Source organism: Pecten maximus, chromosome 14 (genome assembly GCF_902652985.1).
Source record: "Pecten maximus chromosome 14, xPecMax1.1, whole genome shotgun sequence".
Taxonomy (NCBI): domain Eukaryota; kingdom Metazoa; phylum Mollusca; class Bivalvia; order Pectinida; family Pectinidae; genus Pecten; species Pecten maximus.
The window spans coordinates 27,297,242-27,318,754 of record NC_047028.1 but is presented as its reverse complement, the minus strand read 5'-3'; the positions used below and the strand labels follow the sequence as shown (position 1 = coordinate 27,318,754).

The 21,513-nt window shown below is 35.6% G+C and overlaps 2 protein-coding genes across 3 annotated transcripts in view; both read right to left on the bottom strand.

Annotated features, from left to right (window-relative positions):
- Positions 1-368: 368 nt before the first annotated feature.
- LOC117341839 (guanylate cyclase soluble subunit beta-2-like) lies at positions 369-8,709 on the bottom strand. Its single transcript, XM_033903700.1, has 13 exons — positions 8,590-8,709; positions 7,733-7,806; positions 6,778-6,872; positions 5,697-5,960; positions 5,151-5,368; positions 4,373-4,814; positions 3,949-4,105; positions 3,287-3,501; positions 2,729-2,877; positions 2,111-2,257; positions 1,617-1,771; positions 641-855; positions 369-421 (listed from the first exon to the last, which is right to left on the bottom strand). The coding sequence occupies exons 1-13, from the start codon at positions 8,707-8,709 to the stop codon at positions 369-371; spliced, it is 2,304 nt and encodes a 767-aa protein (XP_033759591.1).
- A 6,876-nt stretch (positions 8,710-15,585) lies between these two features.
- The window catches only part of LOC117341942, a 46,899-nt gene continuing 40,971 nt past the window's right edge, over positions 15,586-21,513 (bottom strand). For both annotated transcript variants that reach the window (XM_033903821.1, XM_033903822.1), the window contains 7 exons: positions 21,030-21,260; positions 20,271-20,483; positions 19,557-19,781; positions 18,848-19,054; positions 18,433-18,660; positions 17,875-18,096; positions 15,586-17,324 (listed from right to left, as the gene is read on the bottom strand). In XM_033903821.1, the coding sequence (XP_033759712.1) occupies positions 17,083-17,324; positions 17,875-18,096; positions 18,433-18,660; positions 18,848-19,054; positions 19,557-19,781; positions 20,271-20,483; positions 21,030-21,260 (1,568 nt within the window). In that variant the 3' untranslated portion in view covers positions 15,586-17,082. The remainder of the gene's footprint in view (positions 17,325-17,874; positions 18,097-18,432; positions 18,661-18,847; positions 19,055-19,556; positions 19,782-20,270; positions 20,484-21,029; positions 21,261-21,513) is intronic.

Here is a 21,513-nt window from a genome sequence, read left to right as displayed (position 1 = left end):
CGGTTCTAAAGTGACGCAGTTATGGAATTCCTAAAGAAACTACAGGTTTAGTTGTCTACGTAAGATTTTCACACACGTAATCCTGTTATCTAACGAAAGTTTAGTGTTATCCAATCATTCATACTTATCTTCATGCAATTCTTCGGTAAAATGTCTGTATTATCTTTTTGTTAAAGATTCTTAAACTCAATATCTGTAAAACCAGAGTCATAGATAAGGGGGTTCCAATAACTAGTGCTTGGCTTGTCATGGCTTCCTCATGAGTTTTTATCAAAGTTTTCCACGAATACAGCCGAAGAATCCCTTGTCACTCACTACGCTTCACATATTATTAGTTGAGGCTACTGTAAGTAGAACGCTTCGTTTTACTAGTAAGCAAAGGTCGCAAACTCGCTGTCTCCGGTAGGTGGCCGGCTTCCAACTAGAAAAGAAAAAAAAACATTTGTCAAATACAATGAATTGTATAATATAAAATGCATATTATACATTTAAATTGTTAATGTTATCACACCAATGACTTTTTTCGATTTATTCCCATAAATGCTACATTACAGGTATATTAATATGACAGGAAAGAAAGTTACATAAAGATACCAAATCACCAACGATATCTATCATTAAAGAAGCCTTGTTGACTTGCCTCCAGAAGATGGTGTCTGGTTAGCTTTCTTGTGATCATGTACATGACCTTCGTTGATGAAAGCGATGTCCTGATTGGTCAATTTTGACCTACCTACGAGGTCATCATCTGAAGCGTGTTCATTCCCAGTCAGAAAGAATGTTCCAATCGGCCCAAAGCCTCTCAGTTCAATCCGCCCTCTATCTTCTAGTGTAAAACCTTTTCCTTTGAGCAACCTGCAAGTCGATTATCGTTTAAAGGCATATAGTCTACGATATTTATGTGGCCAAAACAGGAAACATCTCTTCAGTTGAATAAATGAATTAAGAATAAGTTACATTATTATATAATCAGAAATATTGACGATTGATTTACTTCAACTCACTATCGTGTAATAATATAATAATTATCTACTCATTTCAACATACAAAAACGCGTACTATTCAATATAAAAGAAATTCTCATGTCGTTATTATATATAATATACTTAATTAAAACGGACGATATGTTATGGGGATTTATCTTAGATCCTACGTTTTTATGTCAGTTTTACATTTTTGTTAAATCATTGTATATCTCAGGCCAAACATATACTGTCGATGGGCAAACGAATTCAGATTAAAAAGAGGTTAAAATATGACAAAAATATATAGATTTGCAGTGAGGCCGTTGAAATCGAACAAGGAGAATATGACTTGATGTTCCAGAAAAATAAGCGATTTCTGCTTCATCGACGACATATCATCATAATAGAAGCTACGATGGAAAACGTTTATGCTTAAACTCATACGAGGAATGTTTGATGTTGAAGAAAAAGTTAAAATTATTTCCGGAGCAATGTTCAGCGTCAGTTATGCTATCGAAACCGAAATGTGTTATGCTCCAAATTTGATGAAAAATCAGATTAGTAAAAAACCTTCCAACAATTACCATTCACAAAACGTAAATCGTTATGTACTTCACTATAATCACAGCAATGTTACAAAACAATCATTACCTGTACGTTGACGGACTGATATGGATCTTGCCGGGTTCGCCATGACTTTCCATTTTAGAGGCAACAACAGCTGTTTCACCCAGAACAATAAATCGTGGGAGCTTCGTTCCTACGACACCGCATATCATGGAACCGGTGTGTATGCCAATTCGTATCTGTAATATTAGCACAGGCTGTAGACACCATGACCTAACGATTAGTCTGTCGATTTGATTTAAACTTATAAAAAGGCATTGGGTTCCTACTATGAATCATCAAAGAACTAATTACGCAATAAATTATTTATGTGTATGTGCTTAATTTAATCTATCAACGGAACCTAAATAAAACCAATTGAAATATTTGAAGAATGTAATCTGGCTGTGAGGTATCGAAACAAACTGCAGTATATCGTTGTTATGATATATTTGACAACTATATGTTTACAAAAATGAAAATTGACAATAACAATTCAAACAAATAAAGTATTCGACGAGCTTCCGTCTGTCACCAACCTGGATTCTGGCGCCAGTCATTGGGTTAGAAACCTCATGTGAAAGGTATATCATTCCGAGCGCAGTGTTCGCTATCCTTTCTGCGTGGTTGTCTATCTTTTCCGGTACTCCGGACACCACGAAGTACGCATCACCAATAGATTCCACCTTTAACACAATTCAGTGACTTTATAACTAAAATTATACATGATTCCGTGACATAGCTACAAACCAATACCGTTAAAGGCACATAATCGCAACCAACACTGTTTTGTTTTTTATCTCATTTTTTATCAAATATATTTTCCCTATATCATCAATAGTGGGAATGGTTAAACGATCTGTATCTACATACTTAACTTACAACTGTTTTATCATGATATTTACCGTTTTCTTACTTAGGTTTCCGATGATATCGGGTATCAGCTTACATCTAAAATTTCTTACATTTAAAAAAAGTGAATTTCAGTTTTACATACGAATTAAGAAATTAAATTTTACAAAATATGTCGAATGATTAACATAAAATGACTTTAAAAGGCGGTTTCGTCCTTTTAGGTTGTGTTAGTGGTGCTAAAAATCGAAAGTGTAAAAGGGGGTAAACTATATCAAGCCCGTATGTTGTACTATTTCACTTACTCGGTAAGTGTCGTGAACTTTCGTGACCTTGTCAAATCTTGTATATAATGAGTTGAGGACTCCTACAACGTCCGCAGGCTTACAGTTAGCAACTAGGTTTATAAACTGTACTACGTCACAAAACATGGCCGTCATCTCAGGGAAGTATTCTGTAAATAATAGAATTCATATGAATGTTACAAAGATATAGCTATTCACTAAGTGTGAAAAGATATGAAATTACTTATATGGTGTCGTAGGTTATACACCAAATTCGGATAAAAATACGAATAAGTAAGTAGTTGATAATATGCATGATCATTTTCACTTTTAGCGTTACCATGTTTATGTGAATAACTAGGAAGTGGTTTAATGGGTTGTAAATGCCCCGAATAACGTACCCGTTATGGTTACATAATTATGACTATGACAATTCACCGCCAAGTTGTCTTTTCTACTGGTTTATCTGTTCAGTAATGAATAATCAAAATATCATTCGAATCTAGGTACAAATCTAGATACAATATCGGAAACAATATGAATGAAAATATTTCAAAAACTTTGAAAATTATTGACTACCTCCGTGATAGGACCTTCCTTCTCTGATCATGTTGGCGACCTGGCGGGGGAGGAAAGCGTGATAAAGTGAATCGTGCCTGTGTTTCTCCCTGTCCAAATCTTTCTGTAGCAGTGTCAATTTTTCTTTGTCTTCTATGCTCAGTGCCATCAACCTCTGCTGTTCCAGAAGAAGAGTGGTGTCCTGTTCGACGACGGTCGTCTGACCCGCAGCAATCCTACAAATAGTTTCACATTATTCTCTTTTGCTTGTGAGGAAACAGACCTGAAGATACTTGAATTATTTTGAGTGTGTGTGGGAACGAACATGTGGTGACAACCATAACACAAGGATATTTACGGATGATTTTTAAAGCTCATCTTTAGCAAATGTTTATGCCTTAACTTCGAGTAAATTATTTTCATTCACTAAACTGTATAACAAAAAATACCTATTCATTCCAGTATCTATTATTGATATTTTACTTACGTTCCATAAATATTTGCCTTAAGAATATACATTAAGTGTATTCGAAAATTCTATAATCAATTTGCTATTTTCTTCCTTAGTTAAAAAAAAGAAACACGCATTTTAACCCCTCAATTGCAGTAATAATACTTTTTTCTTAAATAAACATCTTTCATAAGGACTATAACTATCCATTTCCTGAAAACCAATTCCTTACCTGTATGTGAGATCTGTCAGTAAGAAGTCACGTGTTGCATCCCAAATAGGTATATCAGCCATTTTCATTTGACGCTTTTCAAGATCGGGCCATGACCTTACCACCGGGGAACAGATGAAGAAAAAGAAGTTTCTGTCCATCAGCATGAACATCTGGCCTGTCGATTATCAAGCATAGACGATGTAAATTGCAATAAAAAGATTCGTTATCGTGACAAACAGTGAAAAACAAATCTGCATTAACAATTAGAGTGGTAACTTTTTTATGTGTATTTTTTTTTTTTTTTTTTTGATAACACAATTTTTCGCCTTTTCCCTGTACATTGTGTCACTCAGACTGATTGTGTGTAGTCAAAATAGTTCAGACATGGAATATCTCTTAATTAAAAACAAACAAACACGGCATCACAATCATGTGATCATACCTTTGATCTGGAAAGGGTCGTATTGAACAAAGTCTTTGGCCAGTCGACCTTTTTGTACCTCTAGTATAAAAGGACACATAACAAAATTCTTGACGTTTTCAAACGTAAAATCGGTGCATCTGGGATACTTGAGAGTGAAGAAGTCTGTTACTTTGGCCATCCTGCTTCTAATAGAGGGCATCATCTTCTGCAGTCTGACACCTGTCTGGTAGAGCTTCATTTCGGAATCAAAAATAAGATGGAAGGGGAAGACATCGATAAACATCTTTGGGTTGATTGCACTCTGTTGAGGATAGCTGGGTACGAATCCCTTGGAAAAGAGACTGATCTTTGCAATGGCTTTCCATTTCGCCTTGGCACTGCGGTACTTGTTGAGTGGTAAAGCATCCTCTCCCTGAGTACGGAGAATCTCTTCAAGGCGGGCACGCACTGCATCGACATCCTTGAATACGACGAAAAAATTATATTAAGAAGCAATAGAGTTTTTTTGTTAAATTTGAAAGTTACTCTTACGTTGATATTGATATAATATGGAATTTACTTAACTCGTATATAATCTGATGTGTAATTTCCTAACATGGCAATAACATACCGAAATATATAGTTTATAATATATTCCGTCTATTAATAACACAAGTGTATGATTCTATTCATCACATACTTTATATTAAGGAGGAAAAAATCAATAAAAGAAGAAGAAGAAGAAGAAGAAGAAGAAGAAGAAGAAAATTTCTTCACTGCATGTAATAGGAGAAACTGTGCTGTAAATATCTATTACCGTTTTCAATATCTGGCGTTCAGCGTTCTTCGGTGTCTGAGCCACAAAAGTTGGAGGACCTTCTGTATCCGGCTGTTCTTCCGGTTTCTTAGCTAGAATGTTTATGATGACGTGTTCCCGGTATCCTTTCTCCTGCGCTACTGTCTCAGTGGTGACAGACAGTATATTTATTGAAAGCTGCATACCGTACTGGGATTTGGCAACTGCTGTAAGGAAACCTAAAAGAACAGAATCCAAGGTAAAAGTATGCAGGGTTGACATGCATAGTTATATTCCAAACATTCACTATGTAGTTTTTCCATGATCAAGGTCATGAAGGACAAGGAGAGTCTGGCATAATACCAGTAGATAAAGAAATAGATTATTTTTCAAGTGAAATGCACAAATACTCTAAATACCATCTGTGATAACTAAGGCGGAAACTCAAACATGATATTAGAAGCCCACATCTAAAGAGCGCCTCATTTTCCATGAATTAAACCAAGTTACATTTTTTTAAGTTTGCCAGTTGAAAACTCAATCAGAGCTAGTTTGACCAATATTTACCTGTGATAAAATAGGTATATCCAGGTCGGACGGAGTAGTAGTGAAGCGTCATCCTGTCAGAAACAGAGTCTCCCTCACACCGGAAGCTAGGCATGACCTCCTCTTGATATTCCTCTTTCAAGTACGTCTGCACGAAGTCAAGGTTCTGGATGAATTCAAGCGTATTGGCGCCAAGGTTACGGATAAGTTCGTCATATGAGTTCTTGATTAGATATTCCATAAAATACTCTCCAACCAGTGTAAGGAAGGCATCTCTTTTAAGGCCTGTGAGACAATAGATGTACAAATTGTTATTGTAGATATGTATATTGCAATTGCCTATATGTCGTAAGTAAACCTAATTGCAGTTGTGAGGCTCTATGCTTCAATTAACAGTGATTCGGTCAATGTAGGAATACAGCTCCAGGTGTTATAGGTTAAAAAAAAGCCAATGTCTGTCAAATATGTTCGGAATTAATAATCGAATTTTGGTAGCATTTAGTTCCATAAGCAACCACAAAAATAAAGCAACTTCACAATTTTAATGCTGAAATGTAGTTGTTCCAAAGTGATCATAAGTGCTATTTTAGATACGAAATTACCCAATTTGATAAATGTAAGATGAGACAACACTGGAAGTCCAGCATTTATAGAAAAAATCTTGTGACAAATTGGGAGGATCGACATGATGTTCGAATGTGTATATATGCTGGACATTTAGTATTGTGGTTATTGGCCGTGGTCAAAGGCCTATCTTACTCCAAAATCCGAATCCGAGCATTTGTAAAGTTATAAATCGCCTGCTAAGTTACCGACAAAATTGACCGTTTAGTGGCTTCACATATACATTGAGGGGTTCATGATAAAAAGACCACTCTTTGACACCCCACGGGATTATATACCATTTCACGTGCGAAATGAGTTCCAACCAAGAGAAATAATTCCCTTGATTTTCACTACTACGTCATTAATACGATAAGCGGGAAATTCAAATGCATTTTGGCTTCAATCAGGAAAACAATGTAATTATAAGCATTGAATTGTTTTCCAGGACTAGTATACAGTCGACATGTCATTGTTTAATTAACACATTAATACTTACCCAGTGTATCAACGGCTGCATTGATAACTTTCTGAGTGAGGCCGTCGTCATGTTTCTCAGACGACTGAAAATTGCCACTGTGATTAACCTCTTTCCTGCAAATATGATAGCGCCATTACAATGACGTCACATCCGGTTAATGAGCTCCATAAGCTACAGAGCTAAAAGTAACACATTTTAACTTTGTTAATGTTATTTATAAGGTTTCCATAATAGAAATCATATTGTTCAATGACATCTATCAAAAAGAGAGCATATAATATGGATACATTATTTTAGAAGTTAAATGAAGCAAAATCAATAATAACTAAATTATGATTTGTATTTTATTTTTTTTCTAAATAAAATAAATGAAGTATAATTTATGCATTGATTTTCAACATTGCTGAACAATTAGATTTGATTTGACCTCTTAATTTTTTTCCCATCTCAATTAGATTTTGTATTAGACACTGGCTTCAATAATAACTTGCAGAATAACTTCCTTTTATCACCATAAATAACATATTTATAAGTTACATTATTGATAAATTTTACATATCAACTTCCGTTAATAGTATAATGTACAACATCTATGTGCGCTACGAAATTTTGACGTAGATCTCCAAGGAATTTAGAAATAAAAATTAGGAAATGGATTGAATTATAAAGCCTATAAATTCCCAATCCACATAGAAACATTTCATTCGACCAAATATATTTGAATTTCCTTAGACATCTCCTAGTTATCAACACCTTACGTCTTTATGTAAACTTCATTTATTTTACAATTGCGAAACAACTAATCACGCTTGTGTACCGTGACGAGACGTAAAGGTACAAACAGTTGTATGGTGCAGTCTAAGTAATTTCGTATCACTGTACCTAACTATCAATTAATATATTAAAGGTTACTATAAAAAGTTTTATAAAATCGTCTTATTCGCATTTAGTTTCCTGCTTAACGTGTACTCACAAAATAGTTTTCCATTGTTCTTCGCTGTGCCTCTCTAAAATGTAGTTTTTGAGTACGACGTTAAGATGACCATACTGCAATTAAAACATTGATGATTAACGCCAAAATTATTTTCTGAAAATGACAAAACTGTAGCAAATCATATTCTGTCTTTCAGTCATTCCGACTTATGTCCATCATAAATTAAACTCATATATACGCGGTGTTGCTATGGAGCGATAGTATTGAAAATATTTTTGTTTCAAACAAAACAAAATCATTTTTTTTAAATGATACAGAAAAAAAAGTTTTTATATAAAACATTTACATTGAATAAATGAGTCAACAAGGCAAAACATTTTTTTTACAGTGATTCATAATATTTTTTTTATATTAAACATTAACATTGAATAAATGAGTCAGTACTTTATACGTGAGTAATATATATTTTTATAATAGATAAATGGCTCTTCCAATATGGCGCTGTTGCTAAACGAGTTCGTTCCCTAGCAACAGCGACAAGCTCAAACAGGAACCATCTGTCAATCATACCTGTAGCTGGGTCTTAAATTATCCTTTAATTAAGGCACATAGTCATTTCTTCACAACAACAAAATCGAAAACACTGAACATTTAGAAAATCGGTTAAAGGAAAGGTTGAACGAAAAAAAACATCCCAGTTCTTTAAGAAGACATTATAAAATGACAATAAAATCAAAATAATTTCAGCAAATACAGATGACATTTTTGACGTGAGAATATATCGTAAATCTTACCATATTGACGTTGTTTGCCTGTTTTGTTTAAATCAGAAATATTTGTCGTCCATTCTGGGTGTCGTCTGCTTGCGCCGCTGTCTGTTCGGTCTCGTGCCTAACGTGGGACTGACTTAGATATCCATGTGTGACCTGACTCAGATGTTTATGGGGACATTCCTCCCCATATGTTTCCGTGTCCCCAGTGAAACTCGTATCACGTGACCGTTGTGGTAGAGTCATAATACATTCAGGGAGATGTAAAATGCAACTTAAATGTTCTAATAACAATTGCATTGCTATCTACCCTCAATGATATCCTTTATAATATTATCGCGTGATCAATTCGGTATCACGAGAAACACACTAAATATTGACTTCCTGTGTTATGTATTTAAAAAAAAAACAAAAACAAAAAAACACTTAACAAAAAAAATATACAACTCAATAGAGTCCGAATATATGCTTGGAAAATAAATTATCAATGAAATCAACATTTAAAAATAATCTCAATTCCTCAATTCAAATAAAAGTGTCAATGACAGAATCAATTAAGTGGTTGTGATATTACTAAGTTATTTTATTGGTTTACTTTCTCATAATGCTATTCTTTATTTCAAGATGGTTTGTCCTCTCCATGCGCGAAAAGCTGAGAAACGGGCTGATCTGTGCTGTCGTGGTTGTGTCGTTGGGCAAGACACCTTATCCTAATTTCTCTAGATGGCATGTGACGAGCCTCCCGTATATTGTTCTGGGAGGTGAATCCCACTTCCCATTGTTTCGTCTTTAAGTCAGTTTAATTCAAATCATCAGGATGTATGGTATATATATGTGTATATCTGTTAGTTGTTTATAATGTAACAAACCTTATCATCAGCTGCATCGTTTGTATTTATACTGGTCTAGATTTAGCGACAGAACTGTTAACATGTGAACAGTTGATCACACAGTTACTTCAATATGTATAAAACTTGCATCAAATATAAATGATTCAACCCCTGTGTTGTCAATATAAAATTGTAACAAAAACGAATCGCCCAAAACAGCACCCTGCTGGACACAGTAGTATTCCTAATCAATATGTTTTGTTAACACACCTGTGCACAAATAGAACTACCAATTTGAATATTCCACGAAAAGCTCAACGCGACAGGTCATTCTGGTTTGACTATACTACAGCTTCGACACAGCGATAAAATACACTACATAATCAATATATTGAAACAGAATGCCACAGTGTAAATATGGTGATACGGTAACCCACAGTGTAAATATGGTGACACAGTATACCACAGTGCCAATATGGTGACACAGTATACCACAGTGTTAATATGGCGATACAGTATACCACAGTGTTAATGTGGTGATACAATATACCACAGTGTTAATATGGTGATACAGTATACCACATTGTTAATATGGTGATACTGTATACCACAGTGTTAATATGGTGATACAGTATACCACAGTGTTAATATGGTGATACAGTATACCACAGTGTCAATATGGTGATACGGTATACCACAGTGTCAATATGATACAGTATACCACAGTGTCAATATGGTGACACAGTATACCACAGTGTTAATATGGTGATACAGTATACCATCGTGTTAATATGGTGATACAGTATACCACAGTGTCAATATGGTGACACAATATACCACAGTGTTAATATAGTGTCACAGTATACCACAGTGTCAATATGGTGATACAGTATACCATCGTGTTAATATGGTGATACAGTATACCACAGTGTCAATATGGTGACACAATATACCACAGTGTTGATATGGTGATACAGTATACCACAGTGTTAATGTGGTGATACAATATACCACAGTGTTAATATGGTGATACAGTATACCACAGTGTCAATATGGTGACACAGTATACCACAATGTTAATATGGTGATACAGTATACCATCGTGTTAATATGGTGATACAGTATACCACAGTGTCAATATGGTGATACAGTATACCACAGTGTCAATATGGTGATACAGTATACCACAGTGTCAATATGGTGGTACAGTATACCACAGTGTCAATAGGGTGATACAGTATACCATAGTGTTAATATGGTGATACAGTATACCACAGTGTCAATATGGTGATACAGTATACCACAGTGTTAATATGGTGATACAGTATACCTCAGTGTTAATATGGTGATACAGTATACAAAGTGTTAATATGGTGATACTGTATACCACAGTGTTAATATGGTGACACAGTATACCACAGTGTTAATATGGTGATACAGTATACCACAGTGTTAATATGGTGATACAGTATACCACAGTGTTAATATGGTGACACAGTATACCACAGTGTTAATATGGTGATACAGTATACCACAGTGTTAATATGGTGACACATTATACCACAGTGTTAATATGGTGATACAGTATACCACAGTGTTAATATGGTGATACAGTATACCACAGTGTTAATATGGTGACACATTATACCACAGTGTAAATATGGTGATACATTATATCACAATGTCAATATGGTGATACAGTATACCACAGTGTCAATATGGTGATACTGTATACCACAGTGTCAATATGGTGATACAATATACCACAGTGTCAATATGGTGATACAGTATACCACAGTGTAAATATGGTGATACATTATATCACAATGTCAATATGGTGATACAGTATACCACAGTGTCAATATGGTGATACAGTATACCACAGTGTCAATATGGTGATACAGTATACCACAGTGTCAATATGGTGATACAGTATACCAAAGTGTTAATATGGTGATACCGTATACCATCGTGTCAACGTGGTGATACAGTTTAACACAGTGTTAATATGGTGATACAGTATACCACAGTGTCAATATGGTGATACAGTATACCACAGTGTTAATATGGTGACACAGTATACCACAGTGTCAATATGGTGATACAGTATACCTCAGTGTTAATATGGTGATACAGTATACCACAGTGTCAATATGGTGACACAGTATACCACAGTGTTAATATGGTGACACAGTATACCACAATGTCAATATGGTGATACAGTATACCACAGTATCAATATGTTGATACAGTATACCACAGTGTTAATATGGTGATACAGTATACCACAGTGTTAATATGGTGATACAGTATACCTCAGTGTTAATATGGTAATACAGTATACCACAGTGTTACCATGGTGATAAAGTATACCACAGTGTTCATATGGTGACACAGTATACCACAGTGTTAATATGGTGATACAATATACCACAGTGTTAATATGGTGATACAGTATACCACGGTGTTAATATGGTGACACAATATACCACAGTGTCAATATGGTGATACATTATATCACAGTGTCAATATGGTGATACAGTATACCACAGTGTTGATATCGTGATACAGTATACCACAATGTTAATATGCTGACACAGTATACCACAGTGTCAATATGGTGATACAGTATACCACAGTGTTAATAAAGTGATACAGTATACCACAGTGTTAATATGGTGATACAGTATACCACAGTGTCAATATGGTGATACAGTATACCACAGTGTTAATATGGTGACACAGTATACCACAGTGTCAATATGGTGATACAGTATACCTCAGTGTTAATATGGTGATACAGTATACCACAGTGTCAATATGCTGATACAGTATACCACAATGTTAATATGGTGATACATTATACCATCGTGTTAATATGGTGATACAGTATACCATCGTGTTAATATGGTGATACAGTATACCATCGTGTTAATATGGTGATACAGTATACCACAGTGTCAATGTGGTGATACAGTATACCACAGTGTCAATATGGTGATACAGTAAACCACAGTGTTTATATGGTAATCCAGTATACCGCAGTGTAAATATGGTGATACAGTATACCACAGTGTTAATATGGTGATACAGTATACCACAATGTTAATATGGTAATACAGTATACCACAGTGTCAATATGGTGATACAGTATACCACAGTGTTAATATGGTGATACAGTATACCACAGTGTTAATATGGTGATACAGTATACCACAGTGTTAATATGGTGATACAGTATACCACAGTGTTAATATGGTGATACAGTATACCACAGTGTCAATATGGTGATACAGTATACCACAGTGTTAATATGGTGGAACAGTATACCACAGTGTTCATATGGTGATACAGTATACCACAGTGTCATTATGGCGATACAGTATACCACAGTGTCAATATGGTGATACAGTATACAAAGTGTTAATATGGTGATACTGTATACCAAAGTGTTAATATGGTGACACAGTATACCACAGTGTCAATATGGTGATACAGTATACCACAGTGTCGATATAGTGTCACAGTATACCACAGTGTCAATATGTTGATACAGTATACCACAGTGTTAATATGGCGATACAGTATACCACAACCACACAATATACCACAGCGTCAACATTACCACACAATATACCACAGCGTCAACATTACCACACAATATACCACAGCCTCAACACATAACCACAAGATACACCACAGCCTCAACATAACCACACAATATACCACAGCCTCAACATAACCACACCATATACCAAAGCGTCAACATAACCACACAATATACCACAACGTCAACATAACAACACAATATACCACAGCGTCAACATAACCACACAGTATACCATAGCGTCAACATAACCACACAATATACCATAGCGTCAACATAACAACACAATATACCATAGCGTCAACATTACCACACAATATACCACAGCGTCAACATTACCACACAATATACCACAGCGTCAACATTACCACAAAATATACCACAGCGTCAACATTACCACAAAATATACCACAGCGTCAACATTACCACACAATATACCACAGCGTCAACATTACCACACAATATACCACAACGTCAACATTACCACACAATATACCACAACGTCAACATAACCACACAATATACCACAGCGTCAACATAGCCACACAAAATTTCTCTGCAGCAATGTCAGTGTCTCCCTAAGTATCTTAATATCCGCTGTCACAGGCAATAGAGACATCTGAGGACGTGTTTCAATATAATTTTATGCCATATTTGTGCGTACCGTTTGTTTTCGGATATAACTTTCCTACTCTATATATATGCAGGTAGGAAAGAAGCTAAAAATGTATTATTGTTACGAGTGTTGATCCGAATATATTTAGATTACTTCGATGTACGCATGAAAACACATAAGTATTCAGGTTAAAACAGACTTTGATGCATACAATGTATTATATAAAAGTGTAATGGTAAGAATGTCTGAATATTTCAAATTCTTTATCTTTATTTTATAGATAGCATCTATATCTATAGACCTGTCTCGTCGATAAAACAAAATAAATGAACTATAAGACAATGGATGAAAATGTTTAGTGCCGACATCATTACCTTATTTGGAAACATTCCATTTATTTATGCGATATAAAGTCAGATGTGTTATATGCTGGTTGCTATACATAATGGTTCTGTTGACATCGTACCAGTTCGCATTTTGGGAATGATACCCTAGTGGCGGATGTCTTCGATAAAGTAGAAGACGCTTGCCCTACTGGAACATGTGGTCGTAATCCCCTTGAATATTTTCAAGAGTCTCCATTCAAAACACTCTTTGTTCGTAGTGTGCTTTTAATTGATCGATTTTGCTTTCGAAAGAAATATTATTGGTTGCGAACGCATTGTCAAAAAGATAAGAAAACGCTGCAGGTATGCACAGTCTTATAATAATCTAGTGTATTAGTGGTAACTGATTTTGGCCGAAATATTTCATTTAATGTTTCTTTTGACCACAATAATTTAGGGAAATGTAATGTCAATGATGAATGCTTAGAGATATAGGTAACGTCAATGATAAAATGAGTGTTTAGTGATATGTAAGGTCAATGAAAAATGAATGCTTAGATATATTTGACGCCTATGTCAAAATGAGTGTTAGGATATTTGTAACGTCAATGCTAAGTGTTTAGTCAATGATTAACTGACTGTTTAGAAATTTGTAACGTCAATAATGAGTGGTTAGAGACCTTAGCTGTTGATAGGACGTTAAACCAATAAAACCAACCAAAACCAAAAACGTTCAGAGACATGTAATGTCAACGATGAAATGGGTGTTTAAAGATATAAAACGCCAATGAGAAAATGAGTATTAAGAGATATGTAACGTCAATTATAAAATGAGGTAGATGGCAGACATTATGAAAAAAGAAAGAAAGAAAGAACAAGGTCAAACAACCAAGGTCCAGACACAGATCAGGCTTTTGAAGGGAGGTGAAACATCAACACCAAGCTCAGAGTAAACTTCGGAATCCTCAGTCAGGCACGAGACTTGAAGCTGACTGTAGACCTGGACCAGAAACTTTTACGGAAATCGTACCAACCAACCATAGAGTGGATATGGTTCTTCGGTCACCAACGATAAAGAAGATCATTGTCATAGAGCCAACAGTTCCATGGGAAGAGAAGTGCAGTGAAGCCCACGAAAGGAAGAGAGCAAAGTAAGAAGTATTGCTGGTGGAGTGCAGGGAGAGAGGGTAGCAGACGTGGAGCTACCTAGTGGTAGTTGGATGTAGAGGCTTCCCCGCACAGTCTGTGTGGAGAATGCTATCTGCATTTGGAGTACCTGGCAGAACTAAAAGATCAGCAGTGCAGAAGATGGCTAAGGCAGCAGAAAGATCTTCATATTGGGTGTTGATGCAGAGGGACACCAGTAGCTGGACACCCAACACTGACGCGCAGTGACTGATCATTACTGTGAACCCTGATCCTGAGAGTGTACCAAGCTAGAGGTCGAAACACACGGCGAAAGATGGCCTCGGCTGAGTACGTCGGCGGTGCAGCAGCAGTGACATCATAGCTGTATATAGGTAGGTATTTAAAGCTATGTCACGTCAATGATACATGTACATCTACTATCGACTACGTCTGGTGAAAGCTTCATTGTTTTAACCGATGATTCAAGTGGGTAAACATATACGCTGCAGATAATAAACTTCCTTGAAGACGACTACATACTGGCAGTAAACACATGTATTTACACGAATCTGCCGTAAATTCATAATTAGAAAAATAAAGTAAATATAAAAGGCATTAAAATGAGAAAACATAATTTATTTCAATGTAAAAAGTTTAATATTAGATGACATAATTGTAATTTACTTTGGAAAATGAAATGGCATTGAATTAACAATAAAATGTATCGATATTCCGGGACATACCATTCGGTAACGTTGAGGTTATGTTATTACCTCGACTTTTTTTATAACGAGACATGCGAAATAAAAGGCTTAAGAATACATTACATTCATTTTAATTTCGTTATAACTTAAGTCCTGAGCTGCTTACCAGACAGAATCTTAGGTATCACAGTAAAATTACAATAAAATGAGACTTGCGCATATTGAAAATGCACGAGCGAAATGCTTACGTTATGCTTGAGCGAGCAAAATGCTTGCGTTATTCCTGCACAAACAAATGCTTGCGTGATGCTTTCAAATTGATTTGAAAGTGTTAATTTGGCTTGAATTTCTTAATGTACAATATAGAATATATTATAACTAAATTTTTTTATTTATGATTGATCACATGGTATTTTGAAAACTCAGAATTTTAACCTCTGGTGTAAATATTGCCGACTTTTATGCATTGTAATGATTTAACAACAAATACTTAATTTTAAACCATCCGTACTACATACACACATTCACTCATTGCTAATCACTGCAAAGTCACGTGACAATTTCTTCTCACGTTGTTCCCGCATCTGACCGCCATCTTTGTAAGTTAAGTGGTCCCAAAGGGTCCAGTACATATATTCCAATCACACACCTATATACCTAAATCTTTATACACTTCTAGCAAATACCAAAACAATACCGATTTCAAATGACATGACCATAAACTTATATAAGTAGAAGCCATGAAAGAAACAAAGCCTTTTTCAACAATTCATGTAGTTCATATATGGACTTGTTAATCAACGATTGATTGAGTCATATCAAATTAAACGTGAAAAACATGAAATGGTATGCCTTGAGCAGCGTACAAGATCAAATGCAGTTTACAAAACAGTCAATACAAATGAGACATGATTACACTTCAGAGTTTAAATCTATGTAAAAGTCCAGCTTTTGATATGATATTTGTTATTAAGAACTAAATGAGATGAGGCAATATATTTCAATATAAATATAAAATATAAACAACAAGAAAAAAGCCACCCATTTTAAATAATAAATGATCTTCGATGTATTTCAGGCGAGATAACTCTTGATTTGAATTTTATTGCAAATGACAATTGAAAATAGCAAGTGATCAATGACGTCATTTCGAAATAAGAATTAAAAATAATAAATAATTACCAATCTTCTGTAGATTTTTCTTAATAGATGCTGTTATATAATTGCAGATCGCAAGTTTCAGTTGCAATACAACTGACCTATAGTTTTATTTTTGATTTTTTCCCATATTCGCCATACACGTCGGGCTCGTTCGTATACATGGTTATAATCCAAGTTTTATTCTCAGGTGGAAAACAGATACAGATAGATATTGGCATTGTCACTGTTTATATACCATCACGACTTCTCAAGGCGCAGGTGAAGGCGTTGTGATGGACTCCTGTACGCATGCCTTCTCCCTGTGATTGTAGATGCCTACTGCGCATGACACAATTGCGACTGTTCGGTTTGAGTAACAGACGGTGTAGAGTCGGGTTAATTCCTTTCCGGGAAACATGTTACTTCCGTCACCCTTGCCGATACAGCTTGGGAATTTTGACTCGCAGGGTTCACATCCGGCACCGAAACACTGGTTCTGTACATATTCGCCTATAATACAAAAGATGCAGCATGTTATGCTTATGTTTGCTGTAGCAAAATAGTATATATTTGACATGTGCTAATTTCAAAATTTAAAGAAAGCTATATATTTTCGATGAAGTCATCAGATGTCCTAATTAAGAATAATTAAACAGGTATACCGGCGTTCGAGTAACAAATTTTTGCATTAGACTGTGCAGTTCCATAAAATGTTTTAATAATACAACACGTACTTCAGGGACGAATAAAAATGAAAATGCTGAAAAAAGATTCATGTAACGCGTAGAAAACACCAGAAACTCGCATAAGCGTGAACTGAAAATCACCCGTTTCAAAATTTTATATTTATTATACAGTAACTATATACTACTTTTATTTGTGAATATACTTTCTCACATTAATAGCAAACTTCATCATTACTGTTATGTTCGCTCTATTTCTAAAAGTGTTAATTGAACGTAAGCTGAACTGTGTTTTTTCCTGTTCACAATAGCATACATGCATGTGTATTGGTACATCATTCACACAACAGAAATATAAAAAAAAAAAAAACACTTACAAGGCGCTCTTGGTTCGTATCTATCCAGACAGGACACGGTGGTAAATATCTGACAGCCCATACTGGAGGAGACGAACAGCTTGGGGTATTTACACTCCGCCATATAGGGCTGGCTCATACCCTGGTTAACGGCCGGGTTGCTGCAGTTGAAATACCTGGCACAGTTTGTAGGATCAGGGATAAGGTCAAATGGTCTCTCCTTGCAGTGGCTAGACAATAGATCTGGTAAACAGGAAGCAAGTTTCAGTGGTGTTGTTCAATGTATTATGATAAAAAAAAAAAACACACATAACGGTTATGTCATTTACCTAAAGAGGAAAACAACCAGGGGATGATTCCGATTAAAAATCCTAAATGGTAGCACGAAATCCAAAGAAAACGAACTTTATTTGCATTTTGTTCACCATTATCTGTATAAATATACAAATTCATCTTTTGTTCTGCTCCAACTAATGTTATGATCAGCTGATATTTATGAAAGGTGCTTTATATGCACACCATTACCTAAACAATTGTCCTTCCTGTATGCAGTGCATACTTGTTAGAAGATCGACTTACTTGGATTTATTTGTGGAGAACAACTCCTGATAGTATGGTCGTACTGCGAAACCTGGCAGGCTTCGACAGATACTGTCCTGTTCTGGAAACACTGTATGTAGAATTCGGACGACAGACGGCCTGGGAACGGGTTGTTACCATCCGGAAGTGAAACGCAACTGGGAAGACGTTCTTCACACGGCTGACATCCAGGGTAGTTCGGTGGACAATGGTTTTGGAGATAGTCGCCTAAAGAATGAAAATGAACACCAGTTTATAATACATTGTGATACTGAATATCTGATTAACATCTAATAAGCAAATGTTTTTTTCTAATACTTTCATAATGAACGAAAACAACTTAGCCTTATTAAATCAAATGAAATAACCAGCGTTAGGGTTCTCAGTCATGATTATGATTAATAAATATACTAACACGGAGCCTGTGGTACGAATTTGTTATTGCAGTCGACTTCAGAGAAGTTCCGGCAGGTGTCAGTTGCGCCATCGAACAGTTGAGGGTATTTACACTCCCTGAGGAAGGAACCTCCGATCGCCCGTCTACAGTCATAGTATTGTGCGCACTGGTAGGGATGAGGCTGAATGGAACCCTTGTTATTTTCACAGAACATCTTGACCATCGCTACAGCAGAAATACAAATATTAAGGTTTTGTTTAACCGCAAATTTTGCAAGAGTTATAAATATGATGTTTTACAATAGGTCTGACATGCATTGTTTTCCACACAAAGCCTTTTCTGTGAATTGTATGTTAAAATAAATCTGGTGTAGATTCTATGTCATGCAATATTTCTTTCATCCATTGTCCGACATAAAAACTGACTCTTCAGTAAACTGTTTGCGATACAAAACTCTTAATCTTATTTGAACTGTATATCACTCGAAATTTACCATCTGTGTCCTGTATTTCACTTTTTCACACAAAAGTAGCTCAACTGATAACTGTATGTCACACAAATTTACACTTTGATGAACTGTTTATTACACAAAACTATCATCTGTGAATTGTATGCGACAGACCAGGACAACTGTACATAGAGTTACTGATAAAGGAAGAGAATGGCAACGGCAAACATGATTGTATATAAATTTCAAAACAAAAACAATCAATATCAGTATACTCACGTTCTGTGACGTCATTAACACATGCACGTGTTCCTGGGTCGAATAGTTTTTCACATTTGTCTATTGACACTGTTCGTTCTTGCAGACAAACGATGAAAAATCGAGTCATAGGACGGCCGGGGAAGGGATTGTTTCCGTCCGCCAATCCAGCACAGCTTGGTATCCTTTCCTCACAGGGCTGACAGTTCGGATCAGCAGGGTTGCAACGGTTCTGTAAGTAGTCGCCTGCGGATGATATGATACGAAATGTTGATTTGTGAACAACAAAGAATGCCGACTTATAAATTAATAACAAATCGATAATTCAACTCAAAATTGATTAAACAAGGAGGCAAAATATGAAATGAAATATAGATTTTTATGAGGATTCCTGAGGAAGTACTAGGGGAATGATACCAAATGCTCTGGAAGAGTAAGCGTCTTCTGTTTCATCGACGACTAATCTTTCCAACATGTCAGTTGAAGTAGTAGATAAGTTTCAATGTTTTTGAGTAGAAACAAAACTTAAGTTCTAGTTGGAAGATAATCGGTATACAAACACCAAATAGATATAATTATTAGTATACTTATCAATTATAAGTGATATAATAAATATTAATTGTTGTTATTGATATTATCAATTTACTAAAGTTATGGTTCATTTCACTTAATTTGTAACTGTTGGTCATAAGATTAATAGCTTTACACTTCATTGAACAATAAAAATGTACCTACATGGAAGTTTGATGTCTTTACGCGTGTCACAATTCACGTTGGTAAAGTTTTGGCACGAGAGACCGTCACCTTCGAACTGCATAGGGTACGGACATTCCCTTAGGAAGGTTTGAGCACGAATGCTGGCGTTTCCACAATCAAAATATTGGGCGCAATTCAATGGGTTGGCTTTAATCACACCAGGGTTGGCTTCACAGAATCCTCGAATAGCAGCTGCAAATGAATGAATAGAATTTAGTTTCGTATTACCGAACTCTCATTTGTCATTGCCTATATTTGTCAATCGAAGTAATGACGTGTCATTCGTCACCATCGGGTTTCTATCTGACGATAACGCAACACATTTATTCAAATTGAAGTCTATCAAAAATTGCATGGTCAGTGTATCCAACGCTGTTGTTGACGAAACTTGTATTACGTAATCAATAATTACTATGATGAAACAGCAGATAATACTGAAACCAAAATTTGAAGTTAATTTCTATAAAACAAGGGAAATTCGAGTATAATTATGCATAAAAGATCTAAATAAAAGACCATGCGTTTCGGACGGCTATGCATCTTCTGCTAAATCAAAGGCATCTGTCTTGTAAATCGATATAGAATTCGGGTAAGTCAAATCTTCAAAAGAGAGCGTGGAAAGTGACAATGGAACAATTAGGCATACAATTGCACATATAACAGGCCTAATATCAAATCGTTCAAAAGTAAAGATCAATAGAACGTTACCCAATGAAGCTTAATGATGTTCAAAATTACCTGCTGTGAGAGCACTTGTACAAAAACCAGTGGCGGGGTCGAAAAATCCCTCTGAACATGACCGTACGGCGACAGTTCTGTTCCTGAAACAGACAATGTAGTACGTGGAAAGTTCACGCCCTGGGAATGTGTGATTTCCAGCCTCCTTTCCGATACAGCTTGGAAGACGTTCATTGCATGGACGACAGCCTGGTTCCTGTGTAACTGCGCATGTGTTCTGGTCGTACTCGCCTAGAAAATAAAATCACCATGGAGATATATATGTTATCGTTTTTGATACTTTGCAGATTAACAGTCAAAGTGTATTTGTCAATGTAATATTACTCTTATCACTTTTATATAACAAAAGATGTAATAAGCGAAATTCTTCATGTTTACCCTGCAAGTAACTAAGAACGAAACACTTTATTCAGCAATGAATATTGATGGATGTACATAATAATGATAATTAAAAAGATAAACCAGAAAATCACAAGCGGTTTCA

Excerpts from the sequence above, each read along its gene's own strand:
- LOC117341839 (XM_033903700.1), bottom strand. The coding sequence starts at position 8,709 with ATGACTCTACCACAACGGTCACGTGATACGAGTTTCACTGGGGACACG. Across the intron at positions 2,878-3,286 it reads AGGAAGGTCCTATCACGGAG|AATACTTCCCTGAGATGACG; the intron begins GTAGTCAATAAT and ends TATTATTTACAG. Across the intron at positions 856-1,616 it reads ATCAGTCCGTCAACGTACAG|GTTGCTCAAAGGAAAAGGTT; the intron begins GTAATGATTGTT and ends ATCGACTTGCAG.